The sequence below is a fragment of the Delphinapterus leucas genome, chromosome 10 (genome assembly GCF_059928025.1).
Source record: "Delphinapterus leucas isolate spDelLeu-1000000601 "Yukka" chromosome 10, BTC_Dleu_Yukka2, whole genome shotgun sequence".
Taxonomy (NCBI): domain Eukaryota; kingdom Metazoa; phylum Chordata; class Mammalia; order Artiodactyla; family Monodontidae; genus Delphinapterus; species Delphinapterus leucas.
Window position 1 is genome coordinate 31,804,441 of NC_143138.1, and position 13,210 is coordinate 31,817,650.

The 13,210-nt window shown below is 59.2% G+C and overlaps 1 protein-coding gene across 12 annotated transcripts in view; it reads right to left on the reverse strand.

Annotated features, from left to right (window-relative positions):
* The window catches only part of TMEM63B (transmembrane protein 63B), a 23,857-nt gene continuing 10,647 nt past the window's right edge, over positions 1 to 13,210 (reverse strand). For 7 of the 12 annotated variants that reach the window (XM_089918668.1, XM_089918665.1, XM_030759664.2 and 4 more), the window contains 19 exons: positions 13,169 to 13,206; positions 12,051 to 12,193; positions 11,901 to 11,952; positions 11,334 to 11,442; positions 10,618 to 10,688; positions 8,438 to 8,554; positions 7,728 to 7,851; positions 7,015 to 7,148; positions 6,797 to 6,934; positions 6,512 to 6,665; positions 5,483 to 5,589; positions 5,159 to 5,245; positions 4,858 to 4,923; positions 3,484 to 3,646; positions 2,749 to 2,854; positions 1,580 to 1,747; positions 1,227 to 1,342; positions 980 to 1,060; positions 1 to 710 (listed from right to left, as the gene is read on the reverse strand). In XM_089918668.1, coding sequence (XP_089774794.1) covers positions 519 to 710; positions 980 to 1,060; positions 1,227 to 1,342; positions 1,580 to 1,747; positions 2,749 to 2,854; positions 3,484 to 3,646; positions 4,858 to 4,923; positions 5,159 to 5,245; positions 5,483 to 5,589; positions 6,512 to 6,665; positions 6,797 to 6,934; positions 7,015 to 7,148; positions 7,728 to 7,851; positions 8,438 to 8,554; positions 10,618 to 10,688; positions 11,334 to 11,442; positions 11,901 to 11,952; positions 12,051 to 12,193; positions 13,169 to 13,206 — 2,166 coding nt within the window. In that variant the 3' untranslated portion in view covers positions 1 to 518. Of the gene's footprint in view, positions 711 to 979; positions 1,061 to 1,226; positions 1,343 to 1,579; positions 2,077 to 2,748; positions 2,855 to 3,483; positions 3,647 to 4,857; positions 4,924 to 5,158; positions 5,246 to 5,482; positions 5,590 to 6,511; positions 6,666 to 6,796; positions 6,935 to 7,014; positions 7,149 to 7,727; positions 7,852 to 8,437; positions 8,555 to 10,617; positions 10,689 to 11,333; positions 11,443 to 11,900; positions 11,953 to 12,050; positions 12,194 to 13,168; positions 13,207 to 13,210 lie in introns of those variants that run through there. The other 5 variants (XM_022582012.2, XM_089918671.1, XM_089918670.1 and 2 more) reach the window with 5 other exon arrangements.

Here is a 13,210-nt window from a genome sequence, read left to right on the forward strand (position 1 = left end):
CACCCCCCACCCCCAGGTCACCCCCCCTGGCTTGGGGCCTGACTCTTCCTCCCGCTCCGCACCCCCTCCCCTCTCATGCAACCCCTTAGGGGCTGGAGGCTCTACTTCCCTGGAGTGCTAGATCCCAGGGGGACTTGGGGGGAGGGAGGTAAGAACTGGGGGGACAGCCCCTGATCCACCTGCCCCCAGCAGGTCTCCAGCCAGTATCCCCCTTGGCTCTTATTAACCCTTTCCTGATCATACTACTAGCCCAGGGGGGCACTGATCTGGGGGGAACCCTGTCCACACCCCTCTTTGCCCCGGGGCCGGCTCGGGGCTCTCCTCACTGAGGTTGGGGGGTTCCCTCCCTCCCTCCATGGTGGGGGAGAGCGGTGAAATCCCCAGGTTTAAATACCTTAATGAAAGCAGGGGATGGGGAAGGAAGGGGCTTTAAGATCTAATAAATTATTAGCGTTTTAGTGTCCGTGGGGGGCGGGGTGGGTGGGGGCAGGGCGTGGCCTCCAGGGCCCTCCCTCCCCTTACTGGTGAATCTCATTCTCTATGAGGCTGTCCTCACAAGACTGGAAGTCTGTGTCCGTGAGGCCGTCAGGCGGCATCAGCAGGTCCTCATCTTGGGACGAGGATGACGGGGGCTCGTCCCCTGAGCTCCCAGGACCCCCATCCCCATCCCCGTCAACTTCTGAGTCCTGCAGCACCTGAGCGATGTATTTCTGAAGGGGGAGAAGGGTGGGGGTGAGGGTGGACAGCTGCCCCTCGTGGGGAAGGGGTGAGGGGGGACCTCATGGCCTGTGAGGGGAGGGGCGGTGACCCTCTTCCTAGGGCGGGGTGGGGCAGCCTCCAGCTGCTGAAGCCAGATCCCTCCCGGCCCGGGGTCTGGAACAGGCTTCCCTTTCTGGATGACTAACGGCACACCCAGCTTTGGGGCTGGATCTCCACCAGAGGCTCTTCCCCACACTTGGCCACGGAGCAGGGCACTCACCGCAGATTTGGGGACAGCGGCAGCACTGGGGGGCCGTCCATTGCTTCTGGGGTCCACGGTATCTGTCTCCGTGTGCTCAATCTTGAGGGGCCCAGAACGAGTCAAGCAATGGGGGGAATGCCCTGGCCCTCAGCCATAATCACGACCCTACTCTCTCTTGGCATCCCTGCCCTCAGCTCCCAATCCCCCAACCCCACCCTGCTGAGATTCTGCCCTCGGCCACCTCCCTGCCCCCCTTGCCCCACACCTTGTAGTTGTGGGCACTGAGGTATTTGAAGTGTCCGAAGCAGACGTGGCAGAGACAGATGACAATGGTGATGACCAGGACCACGAATGTGAACATGGACGTGGGGGCTAGAAACCCTGGTGTCGGGGCGGGCAGAGAAAGGGCCGTTACCTCTCCTCCGGGTCCCCGTCCCACGGGCTTTTGCCCCCTCTGAACGCACTCCCACACTCGCATAGGCTGGGGCCTCTCCCAGGCCCCGGGCCTGTGACCCCCGGCCCTCGTGGCCTCCCGTGGCCTGCTCTGCCTCGACTCCGGCGGGAGCCTCCTCTGCCCACCGCCCACGCCGGTCCCCGAGGGTGGGCGGCGGCCCTCACCCGTGCGCATGGTGGAGAAGAAGAGGAGCCAGAAGAGGCACAAGATGGGTGCGGCAACCACCTGGTTCACAGCCCCTGAGTGGATCTTCTTGTCCAGCTTGGCCGGCAGGTAGGCGTAGTAGAGGTTGTACCTGTCTACCAGGTGCTTTAGCAGCATGTACATGAGCCCTGCGGGAAGCCACATGGGCCCTGACCTCGAGCTGCCGGCCTTTGTGTGTCTGTCACGGGTTGTCCTGGGCCTTTTGAGGTCACTGAAGGGCTGGTCCCCCTTCTTCTGCCCCAGGCCCAGTAGAGAATAGAGCCCCAAGCCCCTCGCAGGACCACGGAACCTCAGCTTCCACTGCTTCAACCCCTTCACTCTGCAGCCCCTCCCTAGGAATTCTACTATTAGAAATCCATTTGTTTGGGCCAGCAAGCATCCTCTTAAAACCCATATCGTTCTTCCTATCTCTGCCCTTAAACAGATGAGTATAAATTAGGTGGCAAGTTCCATTTTCCTGGAGGTTGAGGGGATGGGAAATTTCAAATGAGGACAAGGTGGTTAGTTTGGGAGTTTGAAGCCTTCAATAACCAGGGAGGGTGGTGAGGGGTTAGGATGTTAGTGGGGGGAAAGGAGAGGCCACCAGTGGGGGTGATAATTGGGGTGAAGAGAAACTTTGCTAAATTTCTTCAGAAGGAAGAGGGACTTGCCCAGGTCACATGGTACAGCTACAGCAGGGTATTTCCATGAGTAGTAAGGACCATGCTGAAACCCAAAGGTCTTTCCTGAGTTTACGGGGCTGTGTACAAGTGTGCCCATGGATTCTGTGTAGGACTGTGTGTGTGTGTGTGTGTGTGTGTATGTGTGTGTACACCTCAGTGGGCATGCGATGTGTGTCCAAGTATATCCACCCGAGTGAAGGCACTGGTGTGAGCAAACATGGCTGTGTTGGGGAGACTTGGCCCAGGGGCCCAGCACACCAGCTGATTCCAGCCTGAGCTGAGATGGCTTTTCCCCTCCTCCCCCCTGGCCGAGCCCCAGACTGAGCCAGGGACCGGGCGGGAGGCCCGAGGGGCCGGTCTCCCAGCCAGGGCCCTGTCCACTCGGGTGGCCTGCCTTGCTAGAGTGGAGCGGGAGAGGTCCTGGGTCCCCCCGAGCAGGGCCCAGGTCCCGGCGCGGCGGTGCCTACCGAAGGGCACGATGATGGGGCAGGTGATACTGTAGGTCATGACCACCGTGAAGACGCACATCATCCAAGCGTAGGCTGCGCCAAACTGGAACTCGTAGGCCTGATGCTGGGGGGGAGATGGGCGGGAGGGTAGCTCGGGAGCGGCGGGGCGGCCTGCAGGGGCTCAGGGCAGGGGGCGAGATGGGCGGGAGGGTAGCTCGGGAGCGGCGGGGCGGCCTGCAGGGGCTCAGGGCAGGTGGGAAGTGGGAGGGGGCCAGGAAAGAAGCCAGGGGGAAAAGGCACCCAACGTCCAGGGCAGGGCAGGGCAAAGCCGATGGAGAGAGGGGCTGTGGCTGAGACGGAGGTCAGGGTGGGCGCAGTGATGGGGCATTAGGAGGGGCCTTCGAGGCAGGAGGGGCTGGCAGTTGGTGGGCTTGGGGATGGGATGCCCAGAGCCCTCGTGTGGGGTTAGGGCAGAGGGACCCTAGGTCTAGACCCAGACCTCCCCCAACCCCCATCACAGGACACTGGACTGTCAGAACTGGCGGGGCCTACAGGGTTAGCTGTGTCAACCTGTCACTGTACACATGGGAAAACTGAGGCCCCAGACGGGAAGAGGGTAACCCAGGGCCACGGAACTCGCTGTCCAAGTCTCAGCACCCCGGGCGCCCCCACACTCTAGCACGGCGGCCACTGTCTCTGGTTGGGCCCACTAGGGGGCGCTGTGCGGACCGCGGCTGCCCCGGGTGGCCCTACCCGCTTCACGTTGCGCCTCTCGGCGGCCGAGCGCGCCAGGCAGAGCCGGATCATATACATGAGCAGGCCCGGGATGCGCAGCAGGTCCATGGCGTTGCCGATAAAGGCTGAGGCAATGACGTAGTTCACGAAGAACGCGCCGTTGTCCGGCAGGAACACGCACCTGCGGGCACCGGCTGCTCCAGCTCTGCACCCTTGGGGGACCCGGTGGCCCCCTGCCCACTGCCAGCGTGCCAGCACCCCCAACGTGCCTTCTTCCACGTGGACCTTTCAGGTCAGCCCTCAAAGCACCTGTGTCCCAGTGCCCCGAGTGTGAACCCCAGAGGCAGACGCCAGAGAGTCCACAGATGCCTCCAAAGTAAGCCCCAGACCCCTTCAGCGTGAGTGAGCCCAGAGGCACCCCTACAACTTGTGCCCCATAAAGACCCCCGGAGAGAGTGCTTGAGACCCCTAAGGCCACCAGTGTCCAGGGTGTGATGCCGGAGGTTGCCCCCAACCCCCCGTGACCCCAAAGACCCCCAGCAATACCCAGAAGGCTCCCTGCCTTAGACCTTAACCCAGAGTCACCTCCGGAGTGTGAGCCTAGGACACCTCCAGAACTGAAGCTCCAGAGAACCTACCCCAGAGATCTTCAGAGGGGGAAGCCCAGGGACCTTTGTCAGTACCCATGACACCCCAAGTGTGAGCCCAAGATTACCACAGATGGCCTAGAGCAAGACCCCTAGAGCTGGTGCCCACATAAACAGCCAAGGTTCGTGTCCCCCAAGACCCCCTCACAGGGATTCCCGGGGAAGGTGCGATTCCCAGAGAACGGCAGAGGCACAACTGGATGACAGCCCGAGACTTCAGAGGTGTTCCCAGAGCTTGTGCCCCAGAAACACCCCGAAGTGTGAGCCCCAGAGCCCCCCATAGGCACTCTTAGGTGTGAGCCCGAGAGCCTTCCATAGATACTCAAAGGTGTGCCTCCAGAGACCTTCAGGGATACCTCCAGAAACCCCCATGTCACTCCCACAGTACAACCAAGATCCCACTACAGACCTCTCCAAACCACCCGAGTGAAGCTCGACTCCCATGGTTAGTCCCAGGATACAAGCCCCAAAGCCCACCATAGAAACCCCCCAAGTGTGGGCCCCAAAGCCCCAAATACACCTCGGGGGTGACCTCAGAATCCAGAGAGGTTCCCAACACAGACCCCGGGACGTCCCATGTATACACCCAAGACAGCCTGTGGGGCAACCTTTGGGATGACCCTGACTGTGATATAAGCCCCCTCCTCCTCCCCGCTGCAGGGGTGGGAGCTTTGTTGCACCATCCCATGGGGGAATAGCCACCCCCACCACCTGGTCTCCTTCCCTGGGGACCCTGGTCACTCACTCAAACCGAATAGCTGCCTCAGCCAAGAATTTCTTGTCAAAGAGCCAGCGGAAGAAGAGGTCCAGGCTGGAGAGGAGGGGAGAGGAAAGGGGAGGAGAGGACAGGGGAAGAGAGGACAGGGGAGGTGTGGGGCAGTTGGAATGGCCCAGAACACCAGGGGAGGGGGAGGCCCATCCACAAGCTCTGGGGATCCCCCCAGACATGGGCCCCCCCGGCTCTGTAGAGGAGGTGGGAGCCTGAGCTCCCCCTCCCCCTCGGGCAATCCCGGACCCCAGCTCCCATCCCCTCCTCCGAAACCCACCTGCTCAGTCCCAGCGAGGGCAGCAGCAGCACCATGAAGATGAGGAAGGTGTAGCACTTGTGCATGGTGGTCCTGTTCTCCCCCGAGCTGGGGCGGGGGACATGGGGGGGGGGCAGAGGTCAGATAAGCCAGCCCCCATGCCTGCTCTCCCAGCTCGTATGATGTCCCAGGAGGGAAGGAGGGGGGCTTCCCCAGGTGAGGATGCTGGTCACCATCCCTCCCTTGCCAGTTCTGGGACTGCCCAGAGCAGGGAGCCTGAGGGCAGAGGGTGTGCGCCCAGGAGGACCGCAGTGAGGCGTGGTGTGTGTGTAGGGGGTGTCTCACCGTGTCCAGTGGGCTTCAAAGAAGGCAGAGTAGTAGACGATGGTGGGGAGCAGGGCCGAGAAGCACCACAACAGCAGGGTGGGGAAGAACTGGGTGATGATGGGGTTCTGCAAAGGGCAGAGGGGGGCAGAATGTGTCAGGTGGGGGCAGTCTAGTGGGCCCAGCTTGCTTTGCTTGCCTGCCCCCTCCCCCAGTGAGCCCTGGGCCCCCCAGCTCTCAGGACCTCATGTCAGAAGTCCAGAACATCTGGGGGCCAGGGCCATATGTGCAATCCCAGCATGAATAATATTAGTAGTTAGCATCTCTGAACACCTACTGATCCTGTACTTTTCATGTATTAATTCTTACATGAATGATATTACCCCATTGTACAGATGAGTAAACTGAAGCAAAATGAGAGTCAATAAATTAGCTAGTAAGCAGTGGGTGGGGGGGATTTGAACCCAGGCAGCCTGGGGCTTATCGATTACGCTATGATCACTCAATGATTTTCAAAGTGTCTCATGAACTTTGAGGTTCCAAGGAGGTTTGCAAAAGAGGCGAGGGGAGAGCAGCAGAAATGCCCCCACACCATTGCCATCTGAGCGACCTCGCTTTCCTACATTGGGTTTCATGTAAGATTCCTTTTGATGAAGGCCATCAGAATCCAAGTTTGGAAGCCAAGGGTCTGGTCTGACCCTTACACTCTTTGGTTGGAGAGACCGAGGGATTTGGAGAAGGACCTTGTTCAAGGTCACATGATCAGTTTGGAATGGACCCAGGCTCTCTCTTCCCTCAGAGCCCCTCTAGGCGTATGTAAACCCAAGGGAGGCCTCTCCTAGGGGGAAGCTGGCAGGGAGCCCAAGGGAAGTGCACAGAGGGGTTTGCAGCCCAGGGTCGTGTGGGACCTTCTTAGCGGGGCTGGGCTAGAAAAGCGGAACAGGAGCTGGACTGGAGGGCATGTGGTCCACCCCCCGCTGCCAGGAGGGATGTGGGGCCTGGTACCTGCGTTTGGGGACACAGTGTGGAGGGTCGGGGTGTGGGCCTTACATTGAGGTACTCCACGGGCTTGGTGACATTGAACTTGTCCATGGTGGTGATGATGATGGCCGGGGTGGTGAGGAAGAAGAGGAGGATGAAAAGGACGACATTGATGACCAGGCAGCGCAGCCACCAGATGAAGCCACGGATGGAGAGGTGCTCCCTGGGAAGGTCCGGAGGCGTCACTCCAGGGCTGGAGGCCTGATCCTTCCCCACCGACACCTAGGGCCTCCCTCTCCCCACTGGAGCCCACGCCGGCCCCAGGAAGCCACCCCGCAATCCCCCTTTGCTCACCAGTAGATGTTCTGGGGGTCAGGGGCGTAAGACACGGTCCAGTTGGAGATGTGCAGGGACTCGCTGCAGGAGGAGGAGCGGGGCTCCCCGCGGCAGGTGCAGCCCTGGCACTTACACACGTTGAAGTCCTTCAGGATGCTGGGGGAGGGGGGCACGGTTACCTGGGACCTGGAGCCCTGGCTAGTCCCTAGGGGCCGGGGCGGGTGGGTGGAGCTCACATGGCGGTGATGGTCTCATTGTGGAAGGTGACGAAAGCCATGCCGAGAGGCTTCTCGTTCACTTTCTCCTTCTCCCGCTTGTAGTCCTCCTTCAGCTTCTGCTCCAGCTTCGTGTAGTACTCAATGGCCTCCACCTGCCAGGTCGGGTGAGGCAGGGCCCTGGTCAGAGCCGCCGGTCCCTGCAGCCCCCAGCGGGCACTGCCCAGAGCTGACTGCAGCCCAGGCACTGCTTTAAGCTCTCCGTCCACTCGCTTATCCTCACAACTACACTGGGAGGTGGGTACAAGTAGCTCTGTCCTACAGACGAGGAAACTGAGGCACGGAGCAGTCCAGAAACTTGCCTAAAGCCACAGAGCTAGTAAATACAGCAAGCTGTCCTCTTGGCTGACCTCTTCTGATTTGGGGTCTGAAAACGTGGTCACTGTAGGGATAGGGGGCAAGCCCAACAATGGGACTAGGGCTTCCAGGAACAGATGGGGACCTGCTTGCGGTCCGCACCCCAGCTTTGCTTCCTCTGGGAGTCTCTTCACCTTGGGGTATTTATGTGCAAGGCGTGCGTGCGTGTGCGTGTTCCTGGGGATGTGGGACGGGCCCCACCGTGGGGTGCATCCATCTTCACTGTGACCTGTCTCCCCGGGACCTTCCAACTCCCCCCTCACCCATCAGGGGTCTCGGGGCCCTGAGGCCTGAGCTGAGGCCAGGATACCCCGTACCTGCTCGCAGCCTTGCACCACACAGCAGCAGAGGTGGCCGCAGGGCTTGGGGTTGATCATGGTGGGGACGTTGTCCTTGCTTTGGAGGTTTGTGAAGTAAAGCTTTCCCCGCTCGGCCTTCTTCCTGTGGGACCCAGGTGCCTGGTCACCTACTGCCCAACTGGGTCTGGCTGGAGGATGGGTAGTAGCCCAGCTCGGGGGTCACGCAGTCCACTCCCCAAGGACAGGGGCCACCTTACTCTTTTGGTTTGTTTAGGATGCATAGTTCAGACGTGTCCCCAGCCCAGTGTCTCCCCACCATCCCTTGAGGGGCAGAAGTTCTTCCTATAGTCTGGCCTAAGTTTCCCACACTGTAGCTGAGGAAGGGTCTGTCCTCAAATAGGGTGGGGACAGTGGGCCCCTTTCCTCTAACCTCCAGGCCTTGCTCTTTCCAGAGCTGAACTGACAGGCACTCCAGGGGGTGAATTAAAATCAAACGCCCCTTGGGAATTCCCTGGCCATCCAGTGGTTAAGACTCTGCACTTCCACTGCAGGGGACACAGGTTCGATCCCTGGTTGGGGAACTAAGATCCTGCATGCCATGAGGCGTGGAAAATCAAATGTCCCGGGAAACACCTGGAAGGGGAGCCAGGTTCCTGAGTGGCAGCCAAGATGCCCTCCACAAAGGGCAGGGGCCCCTCGAGTGTTGCCCCCGCCCCCAGCCCCATTACCTCTCTGCATCAAGGAACATCAGGCGAGCCACGTTGTAACATGGGCGGGCTTCCAGAACCGTGCAGTTGGGGTAGGCCTCCCTGAAACACAGTCCGCCGCCATCCTCTGCAGGGACCCTGCCCACCCGCCCCCAACTTTCCCCTGTGACCCCATCACCTTCAAGACACACAGCCCCAATGCAAGCTCCCTCTTTCTGAGTCTGCAAAAATGACAGTTCCCGAGAATAAAACTTTGAAATTCCTCCTCATGCTTATCTGAGTGGGGGGAGTGTACGCACGTAGGCGGGGGCATGTATACCTACGGGGTGCTGGGGACACCACAGCTGTGGTCTGATTCTTGTCTGGGGCTGTGAACTTTAAGTTGAGAGAAGCTGTTTCTAGCATGGTTGTTCTCCTAACCCTGCTCCTAGAAGACCTGATTACAGTCCAATACTTAACCTTGACCATCAGCTGACCCCAACCAACCCACAACCCTGGGCTACAGAATGACCTCTGGCCCAAGACCGTCCAGAGGTTGATCCTGAAACCTGACCCGAGACTGACCTCTAACCCTGGCCGGAGACTGATCCTTTACCCTGACCCAAACTGATCCATAACCCAGACCCAAGACTGACCCTGAAATCCTGACCCGAGATTGACCCCACCTTGACTTAAGACTGACCAGATAGACTCTCAGTGCCTGGTACCTGGCAGGGCTCGAGTGATGCTTGCAGGCTAAGTGCAGGAGCGCTTCCTTTTTCATCCTGATCACACAGGGCTCCTTGATCCTAATCCCTCATCTAAACTGAGTCCCTGTCTTTTTCTTTCTTTTTTTTTTAATTTTTAAAGAGGAAATACCAAGTGTTAAAGATTCAGGAGACATGGTTCTAAAGTAACAAGATGGACCAAACCCACGAGAATTTGGAAACTTAAATCTGGGATGGGGTCCTTGAAAAGCACTTCCCAGGAGGCTTCAGACTTTTCCCCAGACACTGCTATTGCTCAAACCATTTTAGGGTTCCTCTTCGGAAGGGCCTTTAGCCCTGTGGCAGGCTGAGCCCTCATTTTCACCCGACTAATCTCTAATCCCCTAATCCCCAACACACAGGTTCCCTGATTTTGTACACAGGATAACCCCTGATTGTGCTGGGTCAGTCCTCCAACCCAGACAGACTGCCGACCTGGACCCCAGACCCTGCCTGATGCTGACAGCTAGCCAGGGGCTCCACGAGGACAAGGGCTGCGTCCTGCTCAGCACCACAGACCCAGGCCTGGGCCAACAGCCTGCACATAGTAGGTGCTCAGTAAATATCCACTGTGCTGTGGAATGAACGGGTCAATGAAAAGGCTGTTCCATAATGCTCACTGTACCGATCCTAAAAACTCCAGTTAGGATTGCAGTCTCCCCAACTCCTGCTCATAGGCTGACCGCTAATTTTAATCGGACTGTTTCCTAAACAAAATCACCCACTGACCCCTGAAACAGACAACTTGGACAGTGAGCTCCCCACCGATCAAGCCTGGCTCTTCTTTGTCTCCCTGGGATGAAGCACATAGTAAGTGTACCATAAACAGTGTACTGGATCAATGGATGCCCCGAGAGCTGGATGGTCTCGCGCTCATTTTTAGAGTCCCCAGGCCATCACAGTGACCTCAACAGCACCTGAGAATGTTTGCTGAATGGACAGATGGATGTGTGATAGGATTCCTAGTCCTGTACGCTGTTCTGGCCACCTGGAGGTGTACATCCACCCCCTCACTAAGACAGACTTCCAGCTAAAAAGCGTCTCGGAGAACATGCAGTCCAGGCTCTCCTGGGCTCCTTGAGGATCCACTGAAAGCCGAGGAGCTTCTCCCTGCTAGTCTGCACACAAGCTCTGGAACGCCACGCACAATTCTGAGACAGCCACACACCCCAAGGGCCCGTGGACCTGGGGTCGACAATCCATGACCCTGTTCAAGCCAGGAGGAGAGGCCCAGGGGACTCATTTTTCAAGTATTTCTCCTGCTCTTTGAGGGCTCTGAAGTCCAGCCCAAGTGCTAGACCGTCCTGGAGTCAGAGAATTCTTCCTTAGCCTAACCTCCACCCCTCACTGCAGCCCCTGACCCTCCCGAGAGAGAGGCGTGTGAGGGTGCTCTTGGAGATGGAAAGCAAAGAAGGGTCCACAGGTCCTAGGGGTGGGAGTGGAGGAGCTACTCACTCAAAATGCTTCTTGATCTTCTCTGACTCTGCATATTTGGAGATTCCGTTGATGAAGAGAGTCCGCTTCACCTGGGGTGAGACGGGGCAGGTTGGCCTTCCTGAGGCTCCGATCCGGGAGAATGCAGGGAGGGGTGGGGAACAGGTGAGCAGAGAGGAGCAGACAGGAGTAGGAGGAGGCCTTGGGAGAAGCCAGGCCCAGGGAAAGCAGGGGGAGTGTTTCTAATAGAAATCAGGCAGTGAACAGAGTGAGAGCCCCAGGCCCCTTGCTCCCTGAGGGGTTACACAGTGGGAAGAGGAGGTTCTACTCTCAGATCCTCAGGCTGTGAGGCCCCAGCACAGTGGGTGGCATGCAGTGGGCATTCAGTACTGGTTTGGGGAGTGAATATTGAAGGAGAGGGACAATCACTCCCGTAATACCCACCGCAGGTATTTCCTGCCCCGGTGCCTTACCCCCACCTACCCCCCCTCACCCCCACCTACCTCGGGAGAGGGACTGTTCTCTCATTTCACAGATGAGGAAACTGAGGCTGGGAGAGGTAACTTAACTGGCAGGATGGTGGGGCGGAGGAATCCTGAGCTGCTGAGCCAGGATTCAAAGCCAGCTGGCCTCACCCGGAGCCAGCCAGCCGATACCCTTTAGGACTCGGGCAGGAGAGGCCTGGAGGGAAGGGGAGGGGCTGGGCTTGGGCGCGGACCGGGCTCTGCTCCACTCACCAGGTCGTCCTCCTTGTAGCGCATCTTGGAGGTGTGTCTGCGCATGCTGTAGACGGTGAGCAGCAGGTACAGGAAGGCGAAGGAGGTGTGCAGCCAGAGCAGGTTGTTCCTGGAGGGCAGAGGGGTGCATGGAGCCACGGGGGCTGGGAACACTCTCAGACACCCGCAACCTCCCACTGTTAATTAAACCCTGGTACAGGGCCGCTAGAGCACTTCTGACCCCCTCCCAAGGCGGGCCCCACACCCCACATCCTCTAGACCCCAGGTTTGTTCCATTCCAACTGAAATGTCCCCAAGAAGTCATCTCTTCATGCCCTACCTGCTGGCTATACTGCCCTCCAACCATCACCAACCAGCCCTCCTTGGCCCAGGGTTGCACACGGCTCTTCTTTATCTGGCCATCCCTGGGATCTGCTCCTTCTGTTTCCATCTTAAGCCCTCAAGGACCCACAGCCATCTCTGCAGCCTCAGCATCTCTCCCCTGAACACTCCCTTTTTCCTCTCCTCCGTTCCCACCCAGACTCTGGCCGCAGACCCAGGCCTCACTGACCAGCTTCCCACCCTTACCCTGATTTCAAGTTGGCAATGGTGGTTCTCCCGAAGCTGTAGGCATTGTTCTCTGGGGGGTGGGAGGAGGGAGAGGACGACGGTGGGGTCAGGGCACATCCCCTCCTGCCCCCTCCTCTCCCCGCCCCGCCCATCCTGGCCCTCACTGACCCAGCAGGTCCCCTGAGAAGTTGACGGGCAGCACGATGCCTACGGAGAGGACGCCCACGACCACCAGCAGCCCAATGATGTGTCGCTGGAAGGACAGGTAGTGCACAGCGTCGCCACCACATTTATCCCGGATCTCGTCATCCCTGCAGGCGCCGGGGACAGAGGGATGCGGTGAGGACCAGGGCAACAGAGGGGCCGCTCGGCTCGCCTGCCCTTGCCCACCCCAGCCCACGTCCGCCCTAGCCCCTGCCAGTCTGGCAGCAGGATGGGGTTGAAAGGGGGGGCTCTGGGTTGGGTCCCCCATGTTCTGGGAGGGGAGGGAGGAAAGAGAGGGAAAGGGAGGGAGAAAAAGGAAGGATGCAGAGAGAAGGGGAGGGAAAGGGAAAATAGAGGAGGAGAGGGATGAGGGGGGAAGAAAGCAAAAGAAGGGGAGAAAGAAAGAAGGAAAAGAAGGAAGACTGCAGAGAGGAAGAACAGTGAGGAATGGGGAGAAAAGGAAGTAAGAGGATAATCTGGAAAGGGAGGACGAGGATGGTGGCAGGAAGAGGCAGAGGCGGGAGGGAGGAGGGAGGTCTGGGAAGCAGTGGCGCTTTAGGGGTGCTGGCGAAGCCCTTTAGACTTGGGGAGGGGCCCCAGGGGCCCAGGGCCGAGGGCGGTGGTGGTGCTGACCTGTCCGCGCTTCCTGCCTCTCTCAGGGCTCACTGCCTGCCTGCCACACTCTGGCTCCATCTCCTGGCCTCTGCCTGCTGGGTACTGGCTCCTGCCTGCTGCGGGCTGGCTGCTCCCAGCCTGCCTGATGCCCCCACCCGCTAGCTGCCCGAGGCTCTGAGGCGGCGGCGTGAGCCCCTGCTCTCATGGGGTGGCAGGGGTGGGGAGAGCTGAGGGCAGAGCGGGACCCCAGGCAGGTGGGTGCACAGGAGACTGTCAGGGGGTAAAGTGAGGCCGGCTTGGAGGAACAGCAGGGGCCTGGCTCCCTGGAGCAGGGAGGAAGGTGCTGGGCTGGCTAGGAGCGCTAAGGCCCTCAAAGCTGCTGGTCTCTGGACTTTGTAGGGAGATGACAGGTCTGAAGTTTCTCTCTCTTTCTTTCTTTCTTTAGAGCCTGAAGACCGTTCACTTACTTTATCCTGAAGATGGCTGTCAGCCAGGAACAGAAACCCTGT